The 26,701-nt window shown below is 47.5% G+C and overlaps 1 protein-coding gene across 3 annotated transcripts in view; it reads left to right on the top strand.

Moving 5' to 3' along the window:
* LOC117359509 (C-factor-like) overlaps nt 1–26,701 on the top strand; it is a 232,977-nt gene that overhangs the window by 96,797 nt on the left and 109,479 nt on the right. For all 3 annotated transcript variants that reach the window (XM_033942427.1, XM_033942428.1, XM_033942426.1), the window contains one exon: nt 22,561–22,671. Coding sequence is in view for 2 of the 3 variants with exons in the window: in XM_033942428.1 (XP_033798319.1) it covers nt 22,561–22,671 (111 nt within the window). In the remaining variant the exon portion in view is untranslated. The remainder of the gene's footprint in view (nt 1–22,560; nt 22,672–26,701) is intronic.

Here is a 26,701-nt window from a genome sequence, read left to right as displayed (position 1 = left end):
CTGACAGGTCTCCTGAATTATGGAACACAAAAAGATGTACAAAATGAGAATAGGACCATGAGGGGCAGTGCATGACTGTAGAATAGCCCGAAGGACAATGAAGTCAACATAGCCCTGGGGCATTCCACACTAGGTATACTGTTGCTTAAAGGTAAAGGCAAAAAAGAGCTGAAAAGCCTCACCAACAGGGACAAAAATAAAACATTCTTTAGGACAATAACAGAAAAAAAAACATTGGCTGCCGGTGGAATGGGGGAGAGGAAGAAACATAAGAAAACAGCCCTAAAATCTAGGACGAAACGGGGAATGCCATCAGCTTTGACAACAAGAGCGATGGGCGTATTGTAAGAAGAGATGGTGGTTTTGATAATGCCGGAGAAAAGATAAGTGATAAGCAGTGGAATCACACCGTATTGCTTGATAAAAACAAGAATGAGTAACTTCAGAGAAACACTATAGGGGGTCAGTGTAAGCCCAAACTGAGAAGTCTGGGGGAAGGGGCAAAAGCATTCATGCACAGACCCTGATAATGAAAGCAAAGAACAGATTAGCTTTGCTCTGCACAAGAAAGAAAGCCTCTAAAACGGAATTTTTTCTTTTTCTTTTTCTTGTTTCTTTTTTTTTTTTTTTTTTATGATCCAGCACAGAACACAAAGGAAGCAGCCGTAGAAGAAACGCACAAAATTAGTCAGGATCAAAAGGAAGACAAGAAATAGTGCTTGTGTACAAACTACAAGGGAAAGATCTTAGACTGATTCAAACAGCGCTTTCAATTCATTCCACATAACAGCACGCCCTACCTCAGTGTTAAACATTGGTGGAGCTGAAGGAAGAATGTCATACACACACAGCCGTACAAGTCTCAATTGTCTAGGAGTATCCTAAATACCTTATGACTCATTACAAAACCAATATAACAATGCAAAAATATTCGCTTATCTTACCTTATAAGCGAGGTACAGTAATAAGAGACAATAAAATCTTATACTCTATAAAAGTTTTAACCTTACAAATGACAGAGTGGGCAGGGGGGTTCTATAAATAATTTCATTCTTCCCGAAAGAATGGCAGCTGCTTATATTCACAAGGAGCGCTTACCGAAAGTACCCCGAGAATTTTCCCCAAAAAAACTCCATAATAGAACCCAAAGCTTGAACTTAAAATAAGGGGTGGGTACAGGTCACCACTACCTAGTGAGTATTAAAGAACAGAAAAAAATTCAGAAATACTCACAAAATATTGGTGATATCATCTGCCCATCCCGGACGAGCCCCCAACTGAAAAGGCTTAGGTCCCAATTCCTGCCCCATACTTTCTGAGTCTCTGTCATTTGAAAGTCAGATGCATCTGGGGACATATTGTAGAGGCCAGAAATGATCTCCAAACATATCCAATTTTATTATGAACTTCACATTCCTTTTATATTATTCTACATGAATCAGTGTTGTCAGCATGTGTCAGCATGTGACGTAAACACAAACCATATATGGACACAGGTCACATGAAACTTTAAACACATCAGCATTTTTTTCTATCTGGAGATTGGAGTCCAAAAGGTCAGAAAAAGCCTTAACCAGCAGAGCTTCTAATCTAAATCTGTCTGTAAATACGGCTTAACAAAACAATTGAATTCACTTCACAACATCTCTGTTCAAACATACATGTCCTTGTAGTATTTTCAAAGAGGGAAAGACAAACAGAGTCTGGCTTTCTTACAGCTGGAAAACATGGCCTAAGGACATGATACGTGTCCCTTCACCGGCCTTTGACCGGCTTTAAAAGTGCACCCGGTGCGAGCGGCTTCTTTCCGTCACAGACCCGCATCGCCGGTGCATCCTCTGCCTCGGGGCCGCCCATCTAACCGACTCCTGCCCCCAGTGCGCTACTTTTCAGAACCGGGCCCTTCGTCGAAGAAAAGCCCGCATGGCGGACCTTTTCACCGCCGACCAACCCACTACCTCGGCCTCGAGGTCGGCCCCGGCCTCGGCCCCGACCTTGACCTCGGCCCCGAATACCTCAGCACCACCTCAAGACTCGACCCGAAGACCTCGGGACAGCAAAAAGCCTCGGCTCCGGGTAAATCTCCTCTTCCTTCTTCAGGTTCCGCACCAGCGAAGAAGCCAGCCTCGGGGACACCGGCGACGCATGGTGGAAGCCCCATGCTTTCAGCCCCGGCGAAGCCCTCCAAGCCTTCGGGCCGTGCCTCCACCACACGGGAATACTCTGATACGAGGTCGCCCCCGGTGGAGTGCACCGAGGCATCGGACATGCCCTCGATGCTGTCCGTGCCCGTTTTCCAGGACCTGCTCCGGGCGATGATCTCGTTGGAGCTGTCCGCTGCGCTAGCCCATCTACAACCGGCCCCGACCTCGACCTCGCGTGTGCCGGACCAGCCTGAGCCTCGCGTCGAGCCCCCTCGGGGCAAAGTGCGCCAGCTTTGCCGCATTCCATCCTCCTCGGATTCCTCGCCGAGGTGCCCGAGACGCTCTCCCTCCACGGACCGCCGCGGGGCAAAGCGTCGCGCTAAAACGACCGAAACCTCAAACCACTGTACCTCTAAGAAGGCCCGGAGTTCGCCCACACTACGAGGCCGTTCACCGACGCCCCATACAGGACCGCTGAAGGTGACTGAGTTATCACTCTCCAACCCTCACATCCTCCTAACTCCCCCTCGGACCAGAGCTCCGAGCCGAGGTCCCAGGCTTTCGCCGAGGGAGTCCGGGTCGAGGTCACCGATTCGACATCGATCGGTACCCTGTACCCTGGCATCGTCTCCGAGGGGCTCCTCGAGACGACGTAGGTCCTCGACCCCGGAACACTGCCACAGTGTTTCCCCGGTCTCGGATCGCAGGTCGGAGCATGAACCTCGATACTCGAGGGAAGCCTCCCCATCCTTCTCCGCCCGACGGAGGTCTCGCTCACCATCCCCACACGAGGCCCCGGGAACAACCTGCCCCTCCTTCACTTGCTTTGTCCAGGACATGGGCCACGCTCTGGACTTAGACCTCCAGTCCGACTTAAGATACTCTAAAGAGTACCTGGCGGAGCTGGATTTACCGTCACCTCCCAGAGAGTCCCTTCGCTTACCACCCAATCCGGTACTCCAACAGGCTTTCTTCAGGAATCTGGAGACCCCCTATATGGTAACAGCTGTCCCCTCCAAAATGGAGTCCAAATACCGTACAGTACCATACCCCGGGTTTGAGCAACCACAGCTCTCCCACCAGTCGCTGTTGGTAGAATCTTCCCTGAAAAAGGCTCACCCCTCCCGGGTCTCAGCAGCGGTCCCCCCAGGTCGAGAGGGTCGGACCCTTGACAAGTTCGGCAGAAGACTGTACCAGAACTCTATGATGGCCGCTAGGGTACAAAGTTACACTTTCACCTTCACGTCCTACTTGAAACATCTCATTGGACCTGTTGGGAGCCTTTGCGACCGACCTGCCGGCCTCACGCCAAGGAGCCTTTAACTTGCTCCTGGAGGTTTTCTCCAACCTACGCCTCCATTTATTTCACGTGGCCTATGATGGCTTCGAACTTTCCTCCAGAGTGGCAGCCTTCGCTATCGCCATGTGCCGCCTAGCCTGGTTATGCCTCATCGACATGGACCCCAACTTACAGGACCGGTTGGCTAACCTCCCCTGCGTGGGCAAAGAACTTTTTGATGACACTATCGAGGCAGCTACGAAACGTCTTTCGGAGCACGAACGCTCGTTTGCCTCCCTCGTTCGGCAAAAGCCTAAACCGCCAGCGTCCAGGCCATTCAGGGCCCCTCCACGCCGCTACCCTCAAAAATCTACCCCTGCCTTCTCACAGCCTCCACCCCGACTCCCGCAAGCTCACCATCGGGCTCCCCCCAAGTCCCAGCCGCCTGCGACCGCCAAACCATCCCCATCCTTTTGACGGGATAAGCGGATGGGGGCTGGCCCCCTCCACCACAGCCCCAGGCCTCCTTCCCATCAGGGGACGCCTCAGAGCCTTCTACCCACGCTGGGAACAAATCACGTCGGACGCATGGGTCCTTGGCATGATCTCATCAAGATACTCTCTCAACTTTCGGGAAAACCCTCCAGACAATCCTCCAAGGGTGTGCCCTCCCAACCGAACTCAGTTACCCCTCCTTCTCTCAGAATCTCGAGAACTGCTTCGCCTAAGGGCGGTGGAGGTGGTTCCCCCGACCAACGGGGAAAGGGTTCTACTCCCGTTACTTCCTGGTACCGAAGAAGATGGGAGACCTGCGCCCAATTCTAGACTTGAGGCGACTCAACAAATTTCTGGTGCGGGAAAAGTTCCGGATGCTTTCCCTACCGATTCTCTACCCTCTCTTCGACGAGGGCGATTGGCTCTGCTCCCTCGATCTGAAGGAAGCCTACACAAATGTTCCAGTGCACCCCGCTCACCGCAAGTACCTGCGCTTTCAGGTGGGGGACCTGCACCTACAATACCGAGTCCTCCCCTTTGGCCTGGCGTCGTCACCCCGAGTCTTCACGAAGTGCCTCGTGGTGGTCGCAGCTGCCTTACGCTCGCAGGGCCTCCAGGTATTCCCCTCCCTGGACGACTGGCTGAGTCATAAGCCCCGTCCAGGGAGGGGGTTATCTCAGCGACCCAACAGACTATTATCTACCTTCAAGGTCTGGGGTTCGAGGTAAACTTCCTAAAATCCCAGCTGCGCCACTCTCAGTCCTTACAGTTCATCGGGGCCGTGCTGGATACGGTTCGACTCCGCTCCTTCCTTCCCCCTCCACGTCAAGAGGCGCTAGTAAGCCTGAGTCAAAGGATTTCACTGCTGACCTCGGTATCAGCTCGGCAGATGATGACTCTTCTGGGCCACATGGCCTTCGCCCGCCTCCACCTGAGGATTCCTCAATGGACCCTGGCCTCCCAATGGCGTCAGGTCCGGGACTCAATCGACCGTCCCGTGACAGTGACTCCTTCCTTGCAACGATCGCTCCTCTGGTGGGCCGACTCTTCAAATCTGTCCAAAGGTTTACTTTTTCTCGCCCCTCCACACAGCAAGGTACTCACCACGGATTCGTCAGAGTACGCTTGGGGAGCTCACCTGGATGGCCTACGCACTCAGGGGATGTGGTCAACAGAGGACCGTCGCTGCCACATCAACGTGCTGGAGCTTCGGGCCATCTATCTCGCCGCTGTAGCCTTTCAACATCTGCTCCACGACTGGGTGGTTCTCATCCGAACCGACAACCAGGTAGCAATGTACTACGTAAACAAGCAAGGGTGGATGGGGTCTCGGGCCCTCTGTCAGGAAGCCCTGCGCCTCTGGAAGTGGGCAATCTCCAACAACATCTTCCTTCGAGCGGTGTACATACAAGGAGAGCGGAACTGTCTGGTAGACAGACTCAGCCGCCTCCTCCAGCCACACGAGTGGTCGCTGCACGCTCAAACCTTACGACAGGTGTTCGAGAAGTGGGGGACTCCTCAGATAGATCTGTTCGCCTCCCCCCTCAACCACAAACTCCTTCAATTCTGCTCCCGGATGTCCTCCCCGGACCGTCTCGAGGCCGACGCCTTCCTCCTAGATTGGGAGGGAAGGTTTCTATACGCGTTTCCACCTTTTCCTCTGATTCTGCGTACGCTGGTCCATCTCAAACCAGTGCGAGCCACTATGATCTTGATTGCTCCTCGGTGGCCATGCCAGCCTTGGTTTTCCCTTCTACTTCAACTCAGTACCAGAGATCCACTGCCTCTACCTCTGTTTCCCTCTCTGCTATCGCAGAGCCAGGGTTTGCTGTTGCATCCAAATCTTCAGTCTCTTCATCTGAATGCTTGTTTCTCTCCCCCCTGACTTCTCTCCCTGTGTCGCAATCAGTCAAGGAAATACTGGAAGCCTCAAGGAAGGCCTCGACTAGAACCTGCTATTCCCAAAAGTGGACCAGATTCTCGTCATGGTGCTCCTCGCACGACCAGGACCCGGTGTCGGTCCCGGTCCCCCTGGTCCTGGAGTATTTGCTCCATCTTTCTCACTCCGGCCTGAAGACTAACTCCATTCGGGTACATCTTAGTGCAATTGCTGCCTTCCATCAACCCCTGGAAGGAAAAGCCCTTTCACTCCATCCCTTAGTTTCTCGTTTCATGAAAGGTCTTTTGAATGTCCACCCTCCTCTCAAACCTCCCCCGGTGGTTTGGGACCTTAATGTGGTGCTGGCTCAACTCATGAAACCCCCATTCGAGCCGTTAGACAAATGCCATCTGAAATTCCTCACTTGGAAGGTGATCTTCCTGCTCGCACTCACTTCTGCTCGGCGGGTTAGCAAGCTACAGGCTCTGGTGTATTTCATCATGACAAGGTGGTCCTCTGCACTAACTCCAAGTTCTTACCTAAAGTGGTGTCTGATTTCCATCTCAACCAGTCCATCGTCTTGCCAGTATTTTTCCCCAAGCCCCACTCTCATCCCGGAGAGACGGCGCTACACACGCTTGACTGTAAGAGAGCGTTGGCCTTTTACCTCCAACGCACTCAGTCTCATCGGACAGTCCCACAATTGTTTTTGTCCTTCGACCCTAATCGGCTGGGTCGCCCAGTTTCCAAGCGCACCTTGTCCAACTGGTTGGCGGCTTGTATTTCTTTTTGCTACGCTCAGGCTGGTCTTCGCGCTGCATGGTCGAGTAACGGGACATAAAGTCCGAGCGATGGCAGCCTCCGTTGCTTTCCTCCGGTCCACACCCATTGAGGAAATCTGCAAGGCTGCCACGTGGTCCTCGGTTCATACTTTCACCTCCCACTACTGCCTGGATACATTGTCCAGGAGCAATGGCCGTTTTGGCCAATCGGTATTGCGTAATCTATTTGCTTAAATTGCCAACTTCCCTCCATCCCTTTTTCAGTTAGCTTGGAGGTCACCCACATGTGAGAATATCATGTCTGCTTGTCCTGGGATAAAGCACAGTTACTTACCTTAACAGGTGTTATCCAGGAACAACAGGCATATATTCTCACAACCCGCCCGCCTCCCCGAGGTTGGCTTCTTTGCTGGTTAAGTGAACTGGAGACCACGAGGGGGAGATGCGCCCTCTAGTGGAGCAGGAAGGCACGCATGCGTGGAGCAGCAGAGCAAACTTAAAATCTTCAATCAAGTTTGCTTGAAAAAGCTGTCCGCATCGGGGCTCCGTAGATGACGTCACCCACATGTGAGAATATATGCCTGCTGTCCCTGGATAACACCTGTTACGGTAAGTAACTGTGCTTTATAGATGTACTTTGTAACCTTTTCTGGGCTCCTTTGAATGAATAAATAAATAATTCTTTCCACGACTACTTCCAGAGAATTCTCCAAAAAAATCTGTTAAGTTCGTTCCTCCCTTCTCCATTTCTACAATTTCAACAGGAGTTGAACTATCCTGCTTCTTCCCTGGAGATATATATTGAGCCCCGGTAATAGACGGTAAATTTTCTGCGGGATCATTACATTTTCCTTCAGATATTTACGCACCATTTCAAGCGGAGATAATATTGGAGATTTAGGAAAGTTTAATAATCTTACGTTGTTTCTTCTCTGTTTGTTTTCCATATATTCAAGTTTTTTAAAATATAAAAGATTTTTCGTTAATAATCTAAGTTTCTACTTTTTTAATTTGAGTAATCTGTTCCTCATGTCTTTTTATTTCATCTCCCTGTTTTTTTAACATTTTCTCATGACAGCTGACAGAGACCCAATCCACCTGTACCTTAGTCATCGGCTTTTGGGGGTTAGAGTCCATGATTTCAATAGCCATCCACAGTTCCTCTAAATTCACTACTGCTGGCTTAGTCAATTGTCCAAACTGAATGTTACTACTCACAGAAATTGAGTTTTTTCCTGCCTCTGCTTTGAAAGCTGATGTCTGGGCTCCAGTGGGGAGTTCTTCCTCCATTACTTCTCCTCCCACTACTCCTCTGGCGCTAAACAGCAATCCACCTTCCTGGGTAAGTTGGTTGGCCACACTCTCTGCAGGGCTTCTTCTGGCTTTAACAAGACTTTGTCCCTGAATCGGGCTAAGGGAAACCTGATCGTCACTGAGGATCACCAAACTCGGCGTTCCTCCCAGAGTTGGGGGTGTCTCCCTCAACTGGCGGGTAATTCTCCATCCAGCATCATCTGCACCATGATCTTGGAGGTCCAGTCACTGGAGGAGTCAGCCGGGTAGCTCCCTTCCTCTTCCCCATTTTGGGTCTCGTTGCGTGCCTGGCCCCACAGCACCATTCAGAGCCTGCAGGGAAAAAAATCTCAAAATGCCAGCAAGAATAATCAGCTGCCGGCGATACTACAGTACCATACGAAAAATCTGCGCACAGCAGATAAAATGGAAGAGGGCTTGTGAAACAACGCTAGGGAGGAGCTCACCGCCTAGCATCTGTGTTCTCGACACCATCTTGGATCCTTGGGCAATTCTTTTAATTTTGCTAGATCCTGTTTGTTTATCATCTGTAAAGAGGAAAACATTACTGGACTCCCTTCTGCACTATCACTAAAAGATGTTAAAAAGAGCTGGACCTTTGATTGATCCCTGTGACACACCACTGGTAACATCCTTTTTCTTAGAAAGAACTCCATTTACTACCACCCTTTGAGCCATCCTATATAATAAAACGCTAGCCGTGCATGCGCAATCCTACCTGCGTATTCCGTGATCCATAGGTCCGTGGCAGGCAGGAGAGTGGATGCGCGGTTAGGGCCCACACTCGAGCGCTGTGGCCGACTCAGGATTGTGGGAGGATGCGCTGCGCAAAGTGCTGCACAGGTACTGGAGGGGGAGGGATATAACGCTTCTGCACATACCGGCACAAACCTACCTCCAGTGTTGGCAGCCGCAACACGCTAAATAGGCTGCTTCGCGGCTTTCTCCTGCAGTTGAGTCCCTCTGCCGTGTCACTGATGACATCATCAATGACGCGACAGAGGGACTCAACGGCAGAAGAAAGCCGCGAAGCAGCCTGTTTAACGTGCTGTGGCTGCCAACGCTGGAGGGAAGTTTGTTATTAAAGTCATCTCGCTGGGAGGGTCGCAGAGTCAGCGGGGGTTGGGCTGGGAGGGGAGAGAAGCGTCTGCCTCGGGTGCTTCAGGCAGCAGCAGCGTTTACAATGCGCTGCTGTTGCCGGCTTCAGGCCTTCCTCTCTGGCCGGTCCTGCCTACTTCCTGTTTTCATGAAGACAGGACCCGCCAGAGAGGAAGACCTGAAGCCAGCAACAGCAATGAATTGTGAATGCTGCTGCTGCCTGATGAAGTAGTTCAAGGAGGAAAGGGAGCAGAGGGGGAGAGAATGGCTTGGAGGGAAGAAGAGATGGCAGGGCTTGGAGGGAAGGAGGAAAGTATGCCAGACTAAGGGAAAAGGAAGGAGGAGATGGAGAGAGGCCATATGGAACAGAGAGACAGAGGGCGGACACTGGATGGAAAGAGAAGAGAGGGCAGTGAATGGAAGGGGCAAGACAGAGGGTGAACAGTAGATGGAAGGGGTAGAGAGAGGGAGACAGACACTGAATGGAAGTGTGGAGGACAGGAGGAGCAGACGTTGGAAGGAAGTGGGGAGGAGAAAGAAAAAAGGGCATATGCAGGATTGAGGGAAGAGGATAGAGTTAGAAATAAAGATAGACAGACAGGGGGCCAGGGAAAGACACAGACAGAAAGAATGACAATGTCCAAGGAGAGAGAGACAAATAAAAACAAAACAAAACCAGACAGACAGACAGACAAACATCTACTCTAGCACCTGTTAATGTAACGGGCTAAAACATTAGTATTGTATAAATGGTGTCCTGATTGTAGGTGGCGGTAATTGGGCGCATGTTTAAAAAAAAACAACCCGAGGCAGGCTGCATTCACTGTAGGCGTCTGTCATGGGTCCAGGGAGGCACCTAGGGCCGCTTAAACTTGCCCAAGGCTTGGTGTGAGCATGGTTTCACTCGGAAGTGGCTTAGTTGAGTTTAAACAGCTCTAGGCAACTCTCTAGGGCCATGATAGGTGCCTGAAATGTAGGCTAGCAAAATGCTGGCCTAGATTTCAAATAGACGCGGCCGCTAAACTGATTGCAGCAAGGAAATCTCCATGCTACGATCAGCTGATTGGCCGCAGCTGTGGCAGGGAACCACTAAACCCCACAGCAAGTTGGTTGGCAGGAGGGATGCCAACTCTCTCCCACTGCCACCCCCAATCCCTCTTGCCGCAAATCCCTAAACAATCCCTGGCTGGAGGGATGCCCACTCCCTCCTGCTGCAAACTCCTACACAATCCCTGGCAGGAGGGATGCCCACTCCCTCACGCCAGCACCTCCTCAACATCTCTGGCAGGAGGGATGTTTTTTTAACATTTTCTCATGGGACCCTACCTGAGAGCTGACAGACACATCCACCTGTATCTTAGTCATTGCTTTTTGGGGGTTAGAGTCTATGATTTCAATAGCCATCCACAGTTCCTCTAAATTCACTATTGCTGGCTTAGTCAATTGTCCAAACTGAATGTTACTACTCACAGAAGTTGAGTTTTTTCCTGCCTCTGCTTTGAAAGCTGATGTCTGGGCTCCAGTGGGGAGTTCTTCCACTTCTCCTCCCACTACTCCTCTGGCGCTACACAGCAATCCACCTTCCTGGGTAAGCTGGTTGGCTACACTCTCTGCAGGGCTTCTTCCGGCTTTAACAAGACTTCGCCCCTGAATCAGGCTAAGGGAAACCTGATCGTCACTGAGGATCACCGAACTCGGCGTTCCTCCCAGAGTCGGGGGTGTCTCCCTCAACTGGCGGGTAATCCTCCATCCAGCATCATCTGCACCATGGTCTTGGAGGTCCAGTCACTGGAGGAGTCAGCCTGGTAGCTCCCTTCCTCTTCCTCATTTCGGATCTCGTTCCATGCCTGGTACCACAGCACCATTTGGAGCCTGCAGGAAAAAAAATCTCAAAATGCCAGCAAGAAATATCGGTGATACTACAGTACCTTATGAAAAATCTGCGCACAGCAGATAAAATGGAAGAGGGCTTGTGAAAAAGTGCTAGGGAGGCGCTCACCGCCTAGCATCTGTTCTCGACACCATCTTGGATCCTTGGGCAATTCTTTTAATTTTGCTAGATCCTGTTTGTTTATCATCTGTAAAGAGGAAAACATTACTAGACTCCTTTCTGCACTATCACTAAAAGATGTTAAAAAGAGCTGGACCTTTGATTGATCCCTGTGACACACCACTGGTAACATCCTTTTTCTTAGAATGAACTCCATTTACTACCACCCTTTGAGCCATATTGTATAAATGGTGTCTTGATTGTAGGTGTCGGTAATTGGGCGCATGTTTAAAAAAACCCCAAATAAAACAACCCGAGGCAGGCTGCATTCACTGTAGGCGTCTGTCATGAGTCCAGAGAGGCACCTAGGGCCGCTTAAACTTGCCCAAGGCTGGGTGTGAGCATGGTTTCACACGGAAGTGGCCTTAGGTGAGTTTAAGCAGCTCTAGGCAACTCCCTAGGGCCACGATAGGTGCCTGAAATGTAGGCTAGCAAAATGCTGGCCTAGATTTCAAATAGATGCGACCGCTAAACTGATCGCAGCAAGGAAATTGCCATGCTGCGATCAGCTGATTGGCCGCAGCTGTGGCAGGGAACCCCTGAACCCCACAGCAAGTTGGTTGGCAGGAGGGATGCCAACTCTCTCCCACTGCCACCCCCAATTCCTCCTGCCGCAAACCCCTAAACAATCCCTGGCTGGAGGGATGCCCACTCCCTCCTGCTGCAAACTCCTACGCAATCCCTGGCAGGAAGGATGCCCACTCCCTCATGCCAGCACCTCCTCAACATCTCTGGCAGGAGGGATGCCCATTCCCTCCTGCAAGCACTCTCCCGAACCCACACCCTCCAAAGTCTACCTGGACCCCCTCATACGTTTAACAGGAAGGCCGGCCAGAGGGATGCATACTTCCTCTGGCTGGCAGACCTGCCTCTTCAGAATAGCGGACCTTCCCCTTTCCGGTGCATCCTGGAATGGACCGGGAAGGGGCCTAAAGCCTTTAGGCACCTGGGCCAGCTGGATTCTTAGGGTTCCTTCCCAGTGCATTCTGGGATACACTGGGATAGGCCTAAGACTCCAATTGGCCTGATCCCTATGGCCACTCCGATGGGCATCCCTCCTGCCAGGGATGTTGGGGTGTGTGCTGGCAGGAAGGACTGGGCATCCCTCTTGCCAGGGATGTTGGTGGGGGGTACCTGCAGGAGGGACTGGGCATTCCTTCTGCCAGAAATGTTGGGAGGGATGTTGGCAGGAGGGAGTGAGCTTCCCTCCTGCTTTGGACAGTGGTGGTGGGGGTGTTCGGGGATTCCCTACCGCTCAGCTGATCATGGCAGGGAGATTCACTTGTCATGATCAGCTCAGCAGCAATGCGATTATCTAAACAGCATCTGTGACATGGATGCCGGTTAGAGAATCGGGGTGGTTATGTGGGGTTAGGCGTCTGTCCTTTAGGACAGATGCAATTCTATATAGGACACCTGTGTGCGATTCTCAAAAGTCGCTTAGGCGGCTGCTGAGACTAAGCATCCTACACAAAACCAGGCCCTTTGTGTCCTTCCACTTAACCAGTTTCTAACCCAGTCTGTCACTTAAGGGCCAAAACCAAGGGCATTCAGCTTATTTATCAGACATATCATGACAGAGGCTTTGCTAAATCTAAGTACATCATATTTACAGAGGAAGAGTGGCCTAGTGGCTAGAGCTGCTGCCTCAGCACCCTGATTTTGTGGGTTCAATCCCAGCACCACTTCTTGTGACCTTGGGCAAGTCATTTAACCCTTCATTGCCCCAGGTACCATGGTTAGATTGTGAACCTGTTGGAACACATAGGGAAATTACTTAGAGTACCTGCTTACTATTCAATGTATTGTAAACTGCTTCGATATCTGCTGAGAAAGTGGTGTAGTACGGGAGGGAGGTAGAAGGTGGTGCAGCCCGTGTGCCATCTTGCTGAGGGCGCAGGTACCCGTCCTCCTCTTTGCCCCCCACTGCCGCGTGTGTGCACTGTTTCACTTCCACCGTACCTCTGTAACGTTCCCGACACGAGCAGCAACCCCCAAGCTGCTGTTATACCAGTGTCAGCTCTTCCTCTGATGTCATTTCTGGACCCATGCCTAGGAAGTGAACATAAGAATTGCCACTGTTGGGTCAGACCAGTGGTCCTTCAAGCCCAGCAGTCTGCTCACGTGCCCTGAGACTAACCTTACCTGCGTATGTTCTGGTTCAGCAGGGACTTGTCTAACTTTGTCTTGAATCCCTGGAGGGTGTTTTCTCATATAACAGCCTCCGGAAGAGCATTCCAGTTTTTCATCACTCTCTGGGTGAAGAAGAACTGCCTTACGTTTGTACGGAATCTATCCCCTTTTAACTTTAGAGAGTGCCCTCTCGTTCTTCCTACCTTGGAGAGGGTGAACAACCTGTCTATATCTAATAAGTCTATTCCCTTCAGTATCTTGAATGTTTCTATCATGTCCCCTCTCAGTCTCCGCTTTTCAAGAGAGAAGAGGCCCAGTTTCTCTAATCTCTCACTGTACAGCAACTCCTCCAACCCCTTAACCATTTTAGTCGCTCTTCTCTGGACCCTTTTGAGTAGTACTGGGTCCTTCTTCATGTACGGCGACCAGTGCTGGACACAGTATTCCAGGTGAGGGTGTATCATGGCCCGGTACAGCAGCATGATAACCTTCTCCGATATGTTTGTGTCAGAGGAAGAGCCGGTGCTGGCACGACAGCAGCTTGTGCCAGGAACATTACAGAGATATGGCAGAAGGGAAGCAGCACACGCGGCAGGAGAGGACGGGAAAGGAATGTGTGGAGAAGAGGGCGAGGGAGGGGCACCACTGCCCCAGGTGCCTCTCTCCCTTGCTATGCCACTCTGCAGAGGAAAGGTGGTATTTTATATTTATCATTTCTATAGCGCTGAAAGGTGTACACAGCACTGTACATTTAACAAGCAATAGATGGTCCTTGCTCAATAGAGCTTAGAACCTAATTTGGACTGACATACAGGACATATAGGGTTGGGGAGTTATGTGTTGAAAGCAGCCTTGAAAAAATGTGTTTTTAGCTTTGATTTTAATACTGTTAGAGATAGAGCTTGACATATTGATTCAGGCGTATGGTGCAGCAAAATAAAAGGGATGAGGTCTGGAGTTGGCAGTGGAGGGGAACCTGATGAACGGAGTTCACGGGGGGAGGGGGGGCAGAACATAGGGGGAGATGAGTGAGGAAAGATATTGGGGGCTGCAGAGTGGATGCATTTGCAAGTCAGTAAAAAAAGTTTGAACTGTATACGGAAATGGAGGGAGAGCCAATGAAGTGACTTCAGGAGATATTGAGGCACTGCATGCAAATCTGGTATGTAAATCTATCTCATGCATATTCATTGTAGATAGCCTGAAAACCTGATTGGACTAGGTGAGGCTCAAGGACTGAGCTGAGAAACACTGCTATAGAGGACACTCAGTTTTACACTATGTTGAAGCAAGTATTAATTATGGACATTTCACACAGGTGTTCTGATATAAGAATTTATTTTGAAGACTAATTTTATAACTACTCTGTTTTATCATGGTCTTGAAACTGTTCTGTTTCTTCATATAATTTATCCATGGCTATTTCTACACTAATTATGATCGTATCTGTTCTTTTCCATTTTAATTACATCCCTAAGCTATCACAATCTTATATTTATCGTATACTCTACTCACATGTGCTATATTCTGTTCTTTCCACTGGAAAAACCTGAGCTGACAGTGGATTAAGCCAGGTCATTTGATCAAAATATTTCTTTTATTGTTCCAGCAGTAATCAAAGATGGTTCCATGCAAAACTACATGAAGTACTGTCACAAGTTTTGATGTTGTAACAAAAAAAAGTGGGGAAGGGACACTAGTCAAACCGCTGCAAGGACAATCAGTTTATTGAAGTATCAACAAATTTCATATTAAAACTACAAGTACACATATAAAAACATAAGAACATAAGAATTGCCGCTGCTGGGTCAGACCAGTGGTCCATCGTGCCCAGAGGTCCATTCCCACGGTGGCCCCTAGGTCAAGGGCCTGAACCCTAACTGAGTCTACCCTTACCTGCATACGTTCTGGTCTAGCAGGAACTTGTCTTAACTTTGTCTTGAATCCCTGGAGGGTGTTTTCCCCTATGACAGCCTCTGGAAGAGCGTTCCAGTTTTCCACCACTCTCTGGGTGAAAAAGAACTTCCATATGTTTGTACGGAACCTATCCCCTTTTAACTTTCGAGAGTGCCCTTTCGTTGGGAAGGAAAGCTTGGGACTGAGTGTGTATGTTTTGAAAAAGGACCTAAGGACGCATTGCAGGGACCGAGGGCATAAATGGAACTCGTAAGAGGCACCAACATGGAACAACAGGAGCCAGAGGAGCAAGGACCTTGTGAAATAGAGACCAGAACTGAGAGAAAATTACAAGAACAAGTGGTGCAAGGGAAACAGGCTGAGGACGTCACAGACACACAGCAGCAGGAGGAGGATGAAACTCGGGGGCTGGCAAACCATGAGGAGGACTGCAGGAGTACCAAAACACGAGGAGAACAAAAAGAGAGGGCAAAAAACTGGGTCTTAAACTGCCTGTACACAAATGCTAGGAGCCTGAGGGCCAAAATGGGAGAACTAGAAATCACTGCTAGCAAAAAGGACCTAGACATAATTGGAGTCACAGAAACATGGTGGACTGAGGAAAATCAATGGGATGTGGCCATACCAGGGTACAAACTATACAGGAGAGACAGGGCACATAAAAAGGGTGGAGGAATAGCGCTGTACGTAAAAGACTCCATACCCTCAACCAGGATGGAAACAACAGTTCAGGCGGATGGCTTGGAATCACTATGGGTTAAGCTACAGGGAGGAACTGGGGCAGACATTAAAATGGGTCTGTACTACCGCCCACCAGGACAACCTGAAGAAATCGACCAGGACCTGGAGGCAGAACTGAGGCAGGTATGCAGAAGCGGAAAGGTGATGGTGATGGGGGACTTCAACTATCCAGGGATAGACTGGAGTATTGGGCACTCAAACTGCGCAAGGGAGACCAAATTCCTAGAGGTCATGAGGGACTGCTTCATGGAGCAACTGGTCAAGGAACCAACACGGGGTGACGCCACTCTTGACCTAATCTTCAATGGACTAGAGGGGCCAGCAAAGGAGGTGACAGTATTAGCCCCGCTAGATAACAGTGATCACAACACGATCCAGTGCAGGCTAGAAATTGGATCATCAAAGGGGAAAAGAACCACAACGACGGCACTCAACTTCAAAAAAGGAAATTATGATGCCATGAGGGATATGGTGGGAAAAAAACTCAAAGGTAACAGAGGGAAGATGGATTCCGTAGAAAAAGCCTGGACCTTACTCAAGGGAACTGTGCACGAAGCGCAAAACCTGTGCATCCCCAAGTTCAGGAAAGGGTGCAAAAAAAACAGAACAAAAAACCCAGTGTGGATAACAAATGCAGTGAAGAAGGCGATAAGCGACAAGAAAGCATCGTTCAGAAAATGGAAAAAAGACAAAACAGAGGAGAACCAAAAAGTGCACAAAGAACACTAGAAGGAGTGTCACTGAGCGGTTAGAAAAGCAAAAAGAGAATATGAAGAGAGACTGGCAGAGGAAGCAACAAACTTCAAGTCGTTCTTCAGATACGTCAAGGGGAAGCAACCGGCAAGAGAAGAAGTGGGACCATTGGATGATGGAGACAGGAAGGGAGTGGTAAAGGAAGAGAAAGAAATAGCTGACAGGTTAAATGAGTTCTTCACGTCAGTTTTCACGAGGGAAGATATAACCAACATCCCAGAACCTGAAGAGAGCGGAAAAGGAGACCAAGGTGTAAAACTGGTCAATTTAGAGGTAAGCCAAGAAGATGTACTCAAGCAGATAGACAGACTAAAGAGCGACAAATCTCCAGGTCCGGACGGCATTCACCCAAGGGTACTCAAGGAACTAAAAAACGAAATAGCGGAGCCACTTCGACAAATATACAGCCTATCCTTAAAAACCGGAGAGATCCCGAAGGACTGGAAAATAGCAAATGTCACGCCCATCTTCAAGAAGGGCTCAAGGGGAGACCCAGGAAACTACAGGCCAGTGAGCCTGACCTCAGTCCCAGGAAAGATGATGGAGGCACTGATTAAGGACATCATCTGTGAACACATCGAAAACAATGAGCAGCTAAAACCGAGTCAGCATGGCTTCTGCAAGGGTAGGTCATGCCTCACAAACTTATTGCACTTCTTCGAGGGGGTAAACAGCCAGGTGGATAAAGGGGAATCTATAGATATCATTTACCTTGACTTCCAAAAAGCCTTCGACAAGGTACCACACGAAAGGCTGCTTAAGAAGATATGGAACCACGGGGTACAAGGGGTGATCCACCGATGGATCAAAAACTGGCTGGCGAACAGGGAACAGAGGGTTGGCGTAAAGGGCCATTACTCAGACTGGAAAGGGGTCACGAGCGGAGTTCCGCAGGGGTCGGTGCTGGGACCGCTCCTGTTCAATATCTACATAAACGACCTAGAGGCGGGAACCAAGTGTGAGGTTATTAAATTTGCAGATGACACCAAACTATACAGCAGGGCTCAAACCAGGGGAGACTGCGAAAATCTCCAAAAGGATCTAACGCAGCTGGAAAAGTGGGCCGAAAAATGGCAAATGAGCTTCAACATAGGGAAATGCAAGGTCATGCACGTGGGGAAAAAGAACCCAATGTTCACATACAGAATGGGGGGAAAACCGCTAGGGATCAGTAACCTGGAGAGAGACCTGGGAGTGATGGTAGACGCAACACTGAAGGCATCGGCGCAGTGCGCTACAGCCTCAAAGAAAGCTAACAGAATGTTGGGTATCATTAAGAAGGGTATTACGACCAGGACGAAGGAAGTCATCATGCCGCTGTATCGTGCAATGGTGCGGCCGCATCTGGAGTACTGTGTCCAGTACTGGTCGCCGTACCTCAAGAAGGACATGGCAGTACTTGAGGGAGTACAGAGAAGAGCAACTAAACTGATAAAGGGAATGGAAAATCTCCCATATACCGACAGGTTGAAGCAGTTGGGACTTTTCTCACTGGAAAAGCGGAGACTTAGAGGAGACATGATAGAAACCTTCAAGATCCTGAAGGGCATAGAAAAAGTAGACAGGGACAGATTTTTCAAATTAAGGACCACCACAAGTACAAGGGGGCACTCGGAGAAATTGAAAGGGGACAGGTTTAGAACAAACGCTAGGAAGTTCTTTTTCACTCAGAGGGTGGTGGATACATGGAACGTGCTTCCAGAGGCTGTTGTAGACAAGAAAACATTAAATGGTTTCAAAGAAAGTTTGGATAGATTCCTAGAAGAAAAAGGGATTGAAGGGTATAGATAGATATAGACCACTACCCAGGCGATGGGCCTGATGGGCCGCCGCGGGAGCGGACCGCTGGGCAGGATGGACCTATGGTCTGCCTCAGCGGAGGCAACTTCTTATGTTCTTATGTTCTTATGTTCTCCCTATCTTGGAGAAGGTGAACAACCTGTTTTTATCTACTAAGTCTATTTCCTTCATTATATTGAACGTTCATTATCATGTCCCCTCTCAGTCTCCTCTTTTCAATAGAGAAGAGGCCTAATTTCTCTAATCTGTCGCTGTACATCAACTCCTCCAGCCCCTTAACCATTTTAGTCGTTCTTCTCTGGACCCTTTCGAGTAATACCGTGTCCTTCTTCAAGTACGGTGACCAGTGCTGGACGTAGTATTCCAGGTGGGGTCACACCATGGCCCGGTACAGCGGCATGATAACCTTCTCCGATCTGTTCATGATCCCCTTCTTAATCATTCCAAGCATTCTGTTCGCCCTTTTCGCCGCCACCGCACATTGCGCGGACGCCTTCATCGACTTGTTGACCAGTACTCCCAAGTCTCTTTCCTGGGGAGTCTCTCTGAGTACTGCACCATATATCCTGTATTCGTGTACAGGAATTTTGTTACTGACATGCCTCACCTTACACTTATCCACGTTAAACCTCATTTACCATGTCATGGCCCATTTCTTGAGCGTATTTATGTCCTGTTGCAGGTCTTCACAATCCTCCTGAATCTTCACTACTCTAAATAACTTTGTATCGTCTGCAAATTTAATCACCTCGCTCGTCATTCCAATTTCCAGGTCGTTTATAAATATGTTGAAGAGCACAAGCCCAAGCACCGAACCCTGCGGCACTCCACTGGTGACGCTTTTCCAGTTCGAGTATTGTCTATTTACCCCCACTCTCTGTTTTCTATCCACCAACCAGTTTTTGATCCACGTGAGTATTTCACCCTCAATCCCATGGCTCACAATTTTTTGAAGTGGTCGTTCATTTGGTACCTTGTCAAATGCCTTCTGAAAGTCCAGATATACAATGTCGACCAGGTCACCTTTGTCTATCTTCCTGTTAACTCCCTTGAAGAAGTGCAGCAAGTTCATCAAGCAAGATCTTCCTTTGCTGAAGCCGTGCTGACTGGACCTCATCAGATTGTGTCCGTCTAGGTCAGGGGTAGGCAATTCCAGTCCTTGAGAGCCGGAGCCAGGTCAGGTTTTCAGGATATCCACAATGAATATGTGAATATGTATGAGATGGATTTGCATGCACTGCCTCCTTGGGATGCAAATCTATCTCATGCATATTTATTATGAATATTTTGAAAACCTGACCTGGCTCTGGCTCTCAAAGACCGGAATTGCCTACCCTTGGTCTAGGTGGTCATTGAAGCGGTCCTTTATCAGTGCCTCTACCATCTTTCCTGGTACCAAAATCAGACTCACCGGCTTGTAGTTTCCCAAATCTCCCCTCGAACCTTTCTTGAATATCAGCATAACATTCGCCACTTTCCAGGCTTCTGGAATCCTTCCCGATTTGAACGACATTTCCTTGATTACCCTCGGATGGATGCCATCCGGTCCAAGGGATTTGTCATTTTTAAGCCTGTCAATCTGCCTGCATACCTCTTCTAGACTGACCGTCAACCCAGTAAGTTTCCCATCTTCGTTTCCTGTGTATAGCCTGTCAGCTTCCGGTGTGCTGCGTATATCCTCTTCTGTAAACACAGATGCCAAAAAACGTATTCAGTTTGTCGGTGATGGCTTTGTCCTCTTTTAGCACTCCCTTTATTCCATTGTTGTCCAACGGCCCCACCGCTTCCTTCACGGGTCGTTTCCCCTTAATGTTTCGAAAGAACGGCTTGAAGTTTTTTGCCTCCTTGGCAATTTTTTCCTTGTAGTCCCTTTTGGCCCCTCTTACCGCCTTATGGCACCTGCGTTGATGTGGCTTGTGCTTTTTCCAGTTTTCGTCCATTTTTGACCTCTTCCATACTTTAAAAGAAATCTTCTTGTCTCTGATCGCTTCCTTCACCGCTACAGTGAGCCACGCCGGTTCCTTGTTCTTTTTCCTCTTGGATCCCTTGTTGATACGCAGTATATATAGATTTTGCCCCTCGGTGACTGTGTCCTTAAAAAGGGACCACGCTTGCTCTAGCTTTTTTACAGCTCCTATCCTCTTCTTAATCTTTTTTCCCACCAAGAGTCTCATCCCTTCGTAATTCCCTTTTCATAAGTTCAACGGCGTGGCTGTTGCTCTGGATTGTTGTTTCGCCCCCGTGTCCAGGTTGAAGCAGATCATATTGTGATCACTGCTTCCCAGCATCCCTTCTACATCTTGTGAGAGGCATAAAACAGTCCTTTGCAATGAAATGTACAATATACTGGACCCTAGTCCTTCGTAATATAATTTTTGTATACTGGACCCCAATACGGTCCATGTTTCGGCTAGAAGAGCCTTCCTCAGGGGTGTAAAGAATAGCCCAAGAGAACAAAACAGCACAATGAAAAAAATAAACCATAAAAATACAAACAGTATGCAGTATCTACCAGAGGTTAGACTTTAAAATACTACTAAGGTATACACATAAATAACATTGTAAAACACAATAAAATGATATAATAAAACACATTTTAAATGATAAATACACAATCAGAGAATAAAAAATAATAAATACATATGAGATATAGATTCTTTAAAATAACAATATTGTATCAATGAATAAAATAACAAACAAAATGAATACTGCACAGCAGAAATGATCCAAAGTAAAAAACAAAGTAAAACCAAACCTATTCAGTAGATGGCGCCAAATTGCAAGAAAAATCATTCACTGCAATGCTAAAACAATAAAAACCAGATACAAACTGGAAGAACTATATAACTGAGATCCTATGACAGTTACAAGAGAGAAATTATTACTTGCCCTTACAACAAGACCCTAGACCAAAATTACAGGAGGAAATATCTCAATTATTGAAAATTACTCATGAAGCAGGCTACATAACCTCCCAAAAAAAGATTTTCTTACAGTAAAAAATCCCAGGATACCCACAATCTATACTCTGCCTAAAATCCATAAATCCTCGTCTGCTCCCCCAGGAAGAACCATTGTATTCGAGAATAGATCTATCCTCGAACTGACACATTTGGATCACTAAATTGAAAATAAATTTTTTTTTCATACCTTTGTTATCGAGGACTAACAAGCTAATTACGACAGCCTAAAGAGCGAACCTAGCAGGCTGCCGTCAGTGTCTCCGCACACGTTCCCTCTGCCGTGGTCCCTCCCCTCCTCTGCAGCAGAGGGAACGTGTGCGGAGACTGATGGCAGCCTGCTAGGTTCACTCTGCAGGCTGCCGTAATTAGCTTGTTGGTTCTTGATAAGTGGCAGCGGTGCTTTTAAAGGTGAGACTAGGGGGGAAGAGTAGGAGCGCGGAGTGAGAGCCATATTGGGCCGGGTCGCAGTGAGATCCGTTTTGGGCCATATGTTCAGGGCTGCAGTTGGACTTGTTTAGTACATACCGCAAGGTAATTTAAATATGTTTTTAAGATCTTTCATTGTGCTTATACTTGTATGGATCTATTTCTCCTGGATTCTTTCTTTTGTTGTTTTTGTCATGTCCCTTTTCCATTTGGGCACATACTTGTTGCACTTTTTTCTTTTATTTAGTTTGTATCTGATTGTTTTTGTTTTAGTATTGCAGTGAATATTCATTTATTTATCCGTTTTACTTTTTAGTCCAGATTTTGGCTTGATTTTTCTTGCAATTTGACACCAGTATTCATTTCATTACAAAGGACTGTTTTATGCCTGTCATATTTTGTGCATAGGTTATATATGTGTACTTGTAGTTTTAATATGAAATTTGTTGATAGTTCAATAAACTGATTGTCCTTGCAGCAGTTTGACCAGTGTCCCTTCCCCACTTTTTTTTGTTCCCATAGTTTATATGTGGGGGTTTGTATTTTTCCTTTGTATTGTTTGATACAAGTTTTATTATTTACATTTTTTAATGTGAAACTCAAACTAGGTGGATTTCAATCTGGTTTGAGTTGGAAGGAAATGTGGATTTTTCCAGAGATCTACTGGGAACATCCATCAAACATTTCCCCAACTCTCAAGGAAATATGAGACACATCAACTGATTCACAAAATCATGATGGATATGCTGTGGATCCATGCCGTATTTTTGAATGTCTTCCCTGCAGGCTGCTCTGAACATGCTCACAAATTGCCAGGCAGTGGGGTACAAGAAGGACGGCATCCTGTGCACTGCTATACATCCTGGCTGGGTGCAGACGGACATGGGAGGACCCAAGGTGGGTTGGAATGTGGCACTCAAAGATTAATTTATTCATTGGGCTAGTGATTTGACCTAGAATTAAAAAAAAAATAAAGTAAAGTAAAGTGCCCTATAATTTCTCCCTTAACTGTATGTGTTGATCAGAACACTAAAGATGTTGCTGGATTAGTAATTTCTTTACTGTTCTATATTATATTCCCACCCATGGCTCAGATACAGTCACCCCAAGTCTCATGGGCATACTGAGAAAATCCCAAGTTGCATATTCTCCCTTCCACGTCCTATAACTCCTTGCCCCATATAATGTGTATCTCTTATGTGGGAGTGTCTAGGACAGCTGGCATAGCAACAGTAATAGATGGAGGGACAGTAAAAGATCATATGACACTTACAGTCCTCAAGCATACCTATTGTATTTGGCACCTCTGGTTCTATAAAGAATGAGTGCCACCGAAAAAGGTTTCAAGGTTTCAAGTTTATTAAAGTTTTCTATCCCACCAATCTGTCAAACCATCTAGATGGTTTATATTCTAAATGGGGAGTAGGGAAGTACAGTGAGACAATACATGATAGTAAGGGATTGAGGGTTGTATCACACATATTTTGCATGCAAAAAATATCTAAAAGGTAATTTTGTCACCAAAAATTTAAATACTTATAGTAATTCCAATCACTTGACAAAACACACAAAGACACTGTGTTGTCATGAGCTACTGACTATAAATGAGTACCTTTAACAAAACGAGCCTCAGAGTAACAGGCAGGACAAATAAGTCCAAGCCAGACAGTTCAAGCCAAATAGGCTAGAGTTCAAGAATCTTAGACTCTTCTTGCGCCTGGGGGTAGTCACAGTAAAAAATACTCAGAAAATCAGAGAAAAGCATGTGCTGTACCCAAGTGCAGAGTAAATAATTCACAGAGCTACAGAACAAACAATGTCTCAACACGTGGTGGCACAAAAAACAAAACACAAAATACAAAAAACAAAAATACAAAAAAGTCAAGTACTTAGCTGGGAACAGTTGGGGCGTCACTTGGAAAAGCTTGCCAATAAGCATTGTAGCATTAACCTTTTGATGATTCAAACAACATGAGGGAAACGGAATTCCTAGAGGCCATGCAGGACTACTTCATGGAACAACTCGTCAAGGAACCAACGAGAGGGAATGCCACTCTCGACCTACTACTCAACGGGCTGGGGGGACCTGCAAAGGGAGTAGAAGTACTAGGACCACTAGGAAACAGTGATCACAACATGATCCAGTACAAACTAGAAGTAGGAACATCAAAAGAGAAAAGAACCACAGTGACAACGCTCAACTTCAAGAAAGGGAACTATGACGCTATGAGAGAAATGGTGAGAAGGAAACTCAGGAAAAGCTCAAGAAAAACAAAGACCATGGAGGAAGCCTGGTCCCTATTCAAGGACACGGTATAAGAAGCACAAAATCTGTACGTCCCCAGATTTAGAAAAGGGTGCAAAAAGAATCAAACAAAGGACCCGGTGTGGATAACCAAGGAAGTGAAGAAAGCGATAAAGGACAAGAAAAAATCATTCCGGAAGTGGAAAAAGGACAAAACTGAGGAAAATGGGAAAGAGCACAGGAAACACCAAAAAGAATGTCACCGAGTGGTTAGGAGAGCAAAGAGAGAATACGAAGAGAGACTGGCTGGGGAAGGAAGGAATTTCAAATCGTTCTTCAGATATGTTAATGGGAAACAACCGGCGCAGGAGGAAGTGGGACTGCTGGACGATGGAGACAAAAAAGGAGCGATAAGGGGGGAAAAAGAGGTGGCTGACAGATTAAACATGTTCTTCTCGTCAGTCTTTACAAGCGAGGACATATCCAATGTACCGAAACCCGAAAAAAATCTTCAATGGAGAACCGGAAGAAAAACTATCGATGATAGAGGTACGTCTCGAAGATGTCCTCCAACAGATAGACAGACTGAAAACTGACAAATCCCCGGGCCCGGACGGAATCCACCCAAGGGTATTAAAAGAACTGAAAACCGAAATAGTGGAAATACTCCAAAAAGTTTGCAACCTATCCCTGAAAACAGGAATGATCCCGGAAGACTGGAAAATAGCAAATGTCACACCTATCTTTAAAAAGGAATCGAGAGGTGACCCGGGAAACTACAGACCGGTGAGTTTTACTTCAGTACCGGGCAAGATGATAGAAGCACTGATAAAAGACAGCATCTGTGAGTACATAGAAAGAAACAGGCTAATGAAAACGAGTCAATATGGCTTCTGCAAAGGAAGATCGTGCCAAACGAACTTGCTGCACTTCTTTGAAGGGATAAACAGCCATATGGACAAAGGGGATCCCATAGACATCATATATCTTGACTTCCAAAAGGCCTTTGACAAGGTACCACATGAGCGGCTACTTAAGAAACTGTGGAACCACGGGGTAGAAGGGGACGTATACAGATGGGTTAAACATTGGTTGACAGGCAGGAAGCAGCGGGTTGCAGTGAAGGGCCACTACTCAGGCTGGAGAAGGGTCACAAGCGGTGTCCCGCAGGGGTCGGTACTTGGGCCGCTGCTGTACAATGTATTTATTAATGACCTGGAAACAAGGACAAAGTGCGAAGTTATAAAATTTGCGGATGACACCAAACTCTGTAGCAGGGTCCGAACTGTAGGGGAATGTGAAGAACTGCAAAGGGATCTGACCAAACTGGAAGAGTGGGTGAATAAATGGCAGATGAAATTCAATGTGGAGAAATGCAAGGTCATGTATATAGAGAAAAAGAACCCGATGTTCAGCTACATAATGGGGGAGTTGGTACTGGGGGAAAGCAACCTTGAAAAGGACTTGAGAGTGTTGGTGGATACAACAATGAAACCGATGGCGCAATGCGCAGCGGCCTCTAAGAAAGCAAACAGAATGTTGGGTATTATCAAGAAGGGTATTACATCCAGAACGAAGGAAGTTATCCTGCCGCTGTATCGGGCGATGGTGCGCCCGCATCTGGAGTACTGTGTCCAATATTGGTCACCGTACCTTAAGAAGGACATGGTGATACTTGAGAGGGTCCAGAGAAGAGCCACACGAATGATAAAGGGTATGGAAAATCTTTCATACGCTGAGAGGTTAGAGAAACTTGGGCTCTTCTCCCTGGAGAAGCGGAGACTCAGAGGAGACATGATAGAGACTTACAAGATTATGAAAGGCATAGAAAGGGTGGAGAGGGACAAGTTCTTCAGCGTACTGGGAACTACAAGAACAAGAGGACATCCAGAGAAATTGAAAGGGAACAGGTTTAGAATCAATGCTAGAAAGTTCTTCACACAGAGAGTGGTGGATACCTGGAATGCGCTTCCGGAGGGTGTAATAGGTCAGACTACATTATGGGGTTTCAAAGAGGGACTTGATAAATTCCTGAAGGATAAGGGGATTGAAGGTTACAGATAAAGGAGAAAGAAAGGGTATAGATAAAAAAGAAAAGGGGTTTGAAGGATATAAAGGATTAGGGAAGAACAGGTTCTAGACAAAAGATCACTTTACAGGTCATGGACCTGATGGTCCGCCGCGGGAGTGGACCGCTGGGCGCAATGGACCTCTGGTCTGACCCAGCGGAGGCAAATTCTAATGTTCTTAAGACCTTAATGCACTATTGCGATACTTGTAATCCTTTGGATTCCTTCCCAACAGTCTAGTCGTTGCTGTTTCAACCTCCAATTGCTGCTGTGCCATAAATGGACCAGAGCCCACATTCGCATTAATCTCAGCCCTGCCCTCAATCTCCACTTCACTCCTCCACTTTCACAGGTTGCACTCCAGGCCAATGGTAGAAAAAAAAAATAATGAACCCAACCTCTATAAGAGCCTTGTTTCATGCACTTGCGCTGCTTTAAGAAAAAGGGCTCAACTCACAAAAGAACAAAAGAAAAGAGCATTTCTTCTGACACCATGGTCGTGGAGGGAAATGTGAATTTCTGACACCTACTTGTCCTGTTTTATTAGATTATAAGGTCTACTGAGCAGGAACTGTCTTTTGAATGTTTTAATATATAACGCTGAGTACATCTA

This window comes from Geotrypetes seraphini, chromosome 4, assembly GCF_902459505.1.
Source record: "Geotrypetes seraphini chromosome 4, aGeoSer1.1, whole genome shotgun sequence".
Classification (NCBI taxonomy): domain Eukaryota; kingdom Metazoa; phylum Chordata; class Amphibia; order Gymnophiona; family Dermophiidae; genus Geotrypetes; species Geotrypetes seraphini.
This window is presented reverse-complemented; position numbering and strand designations above follow the sequence as displayed.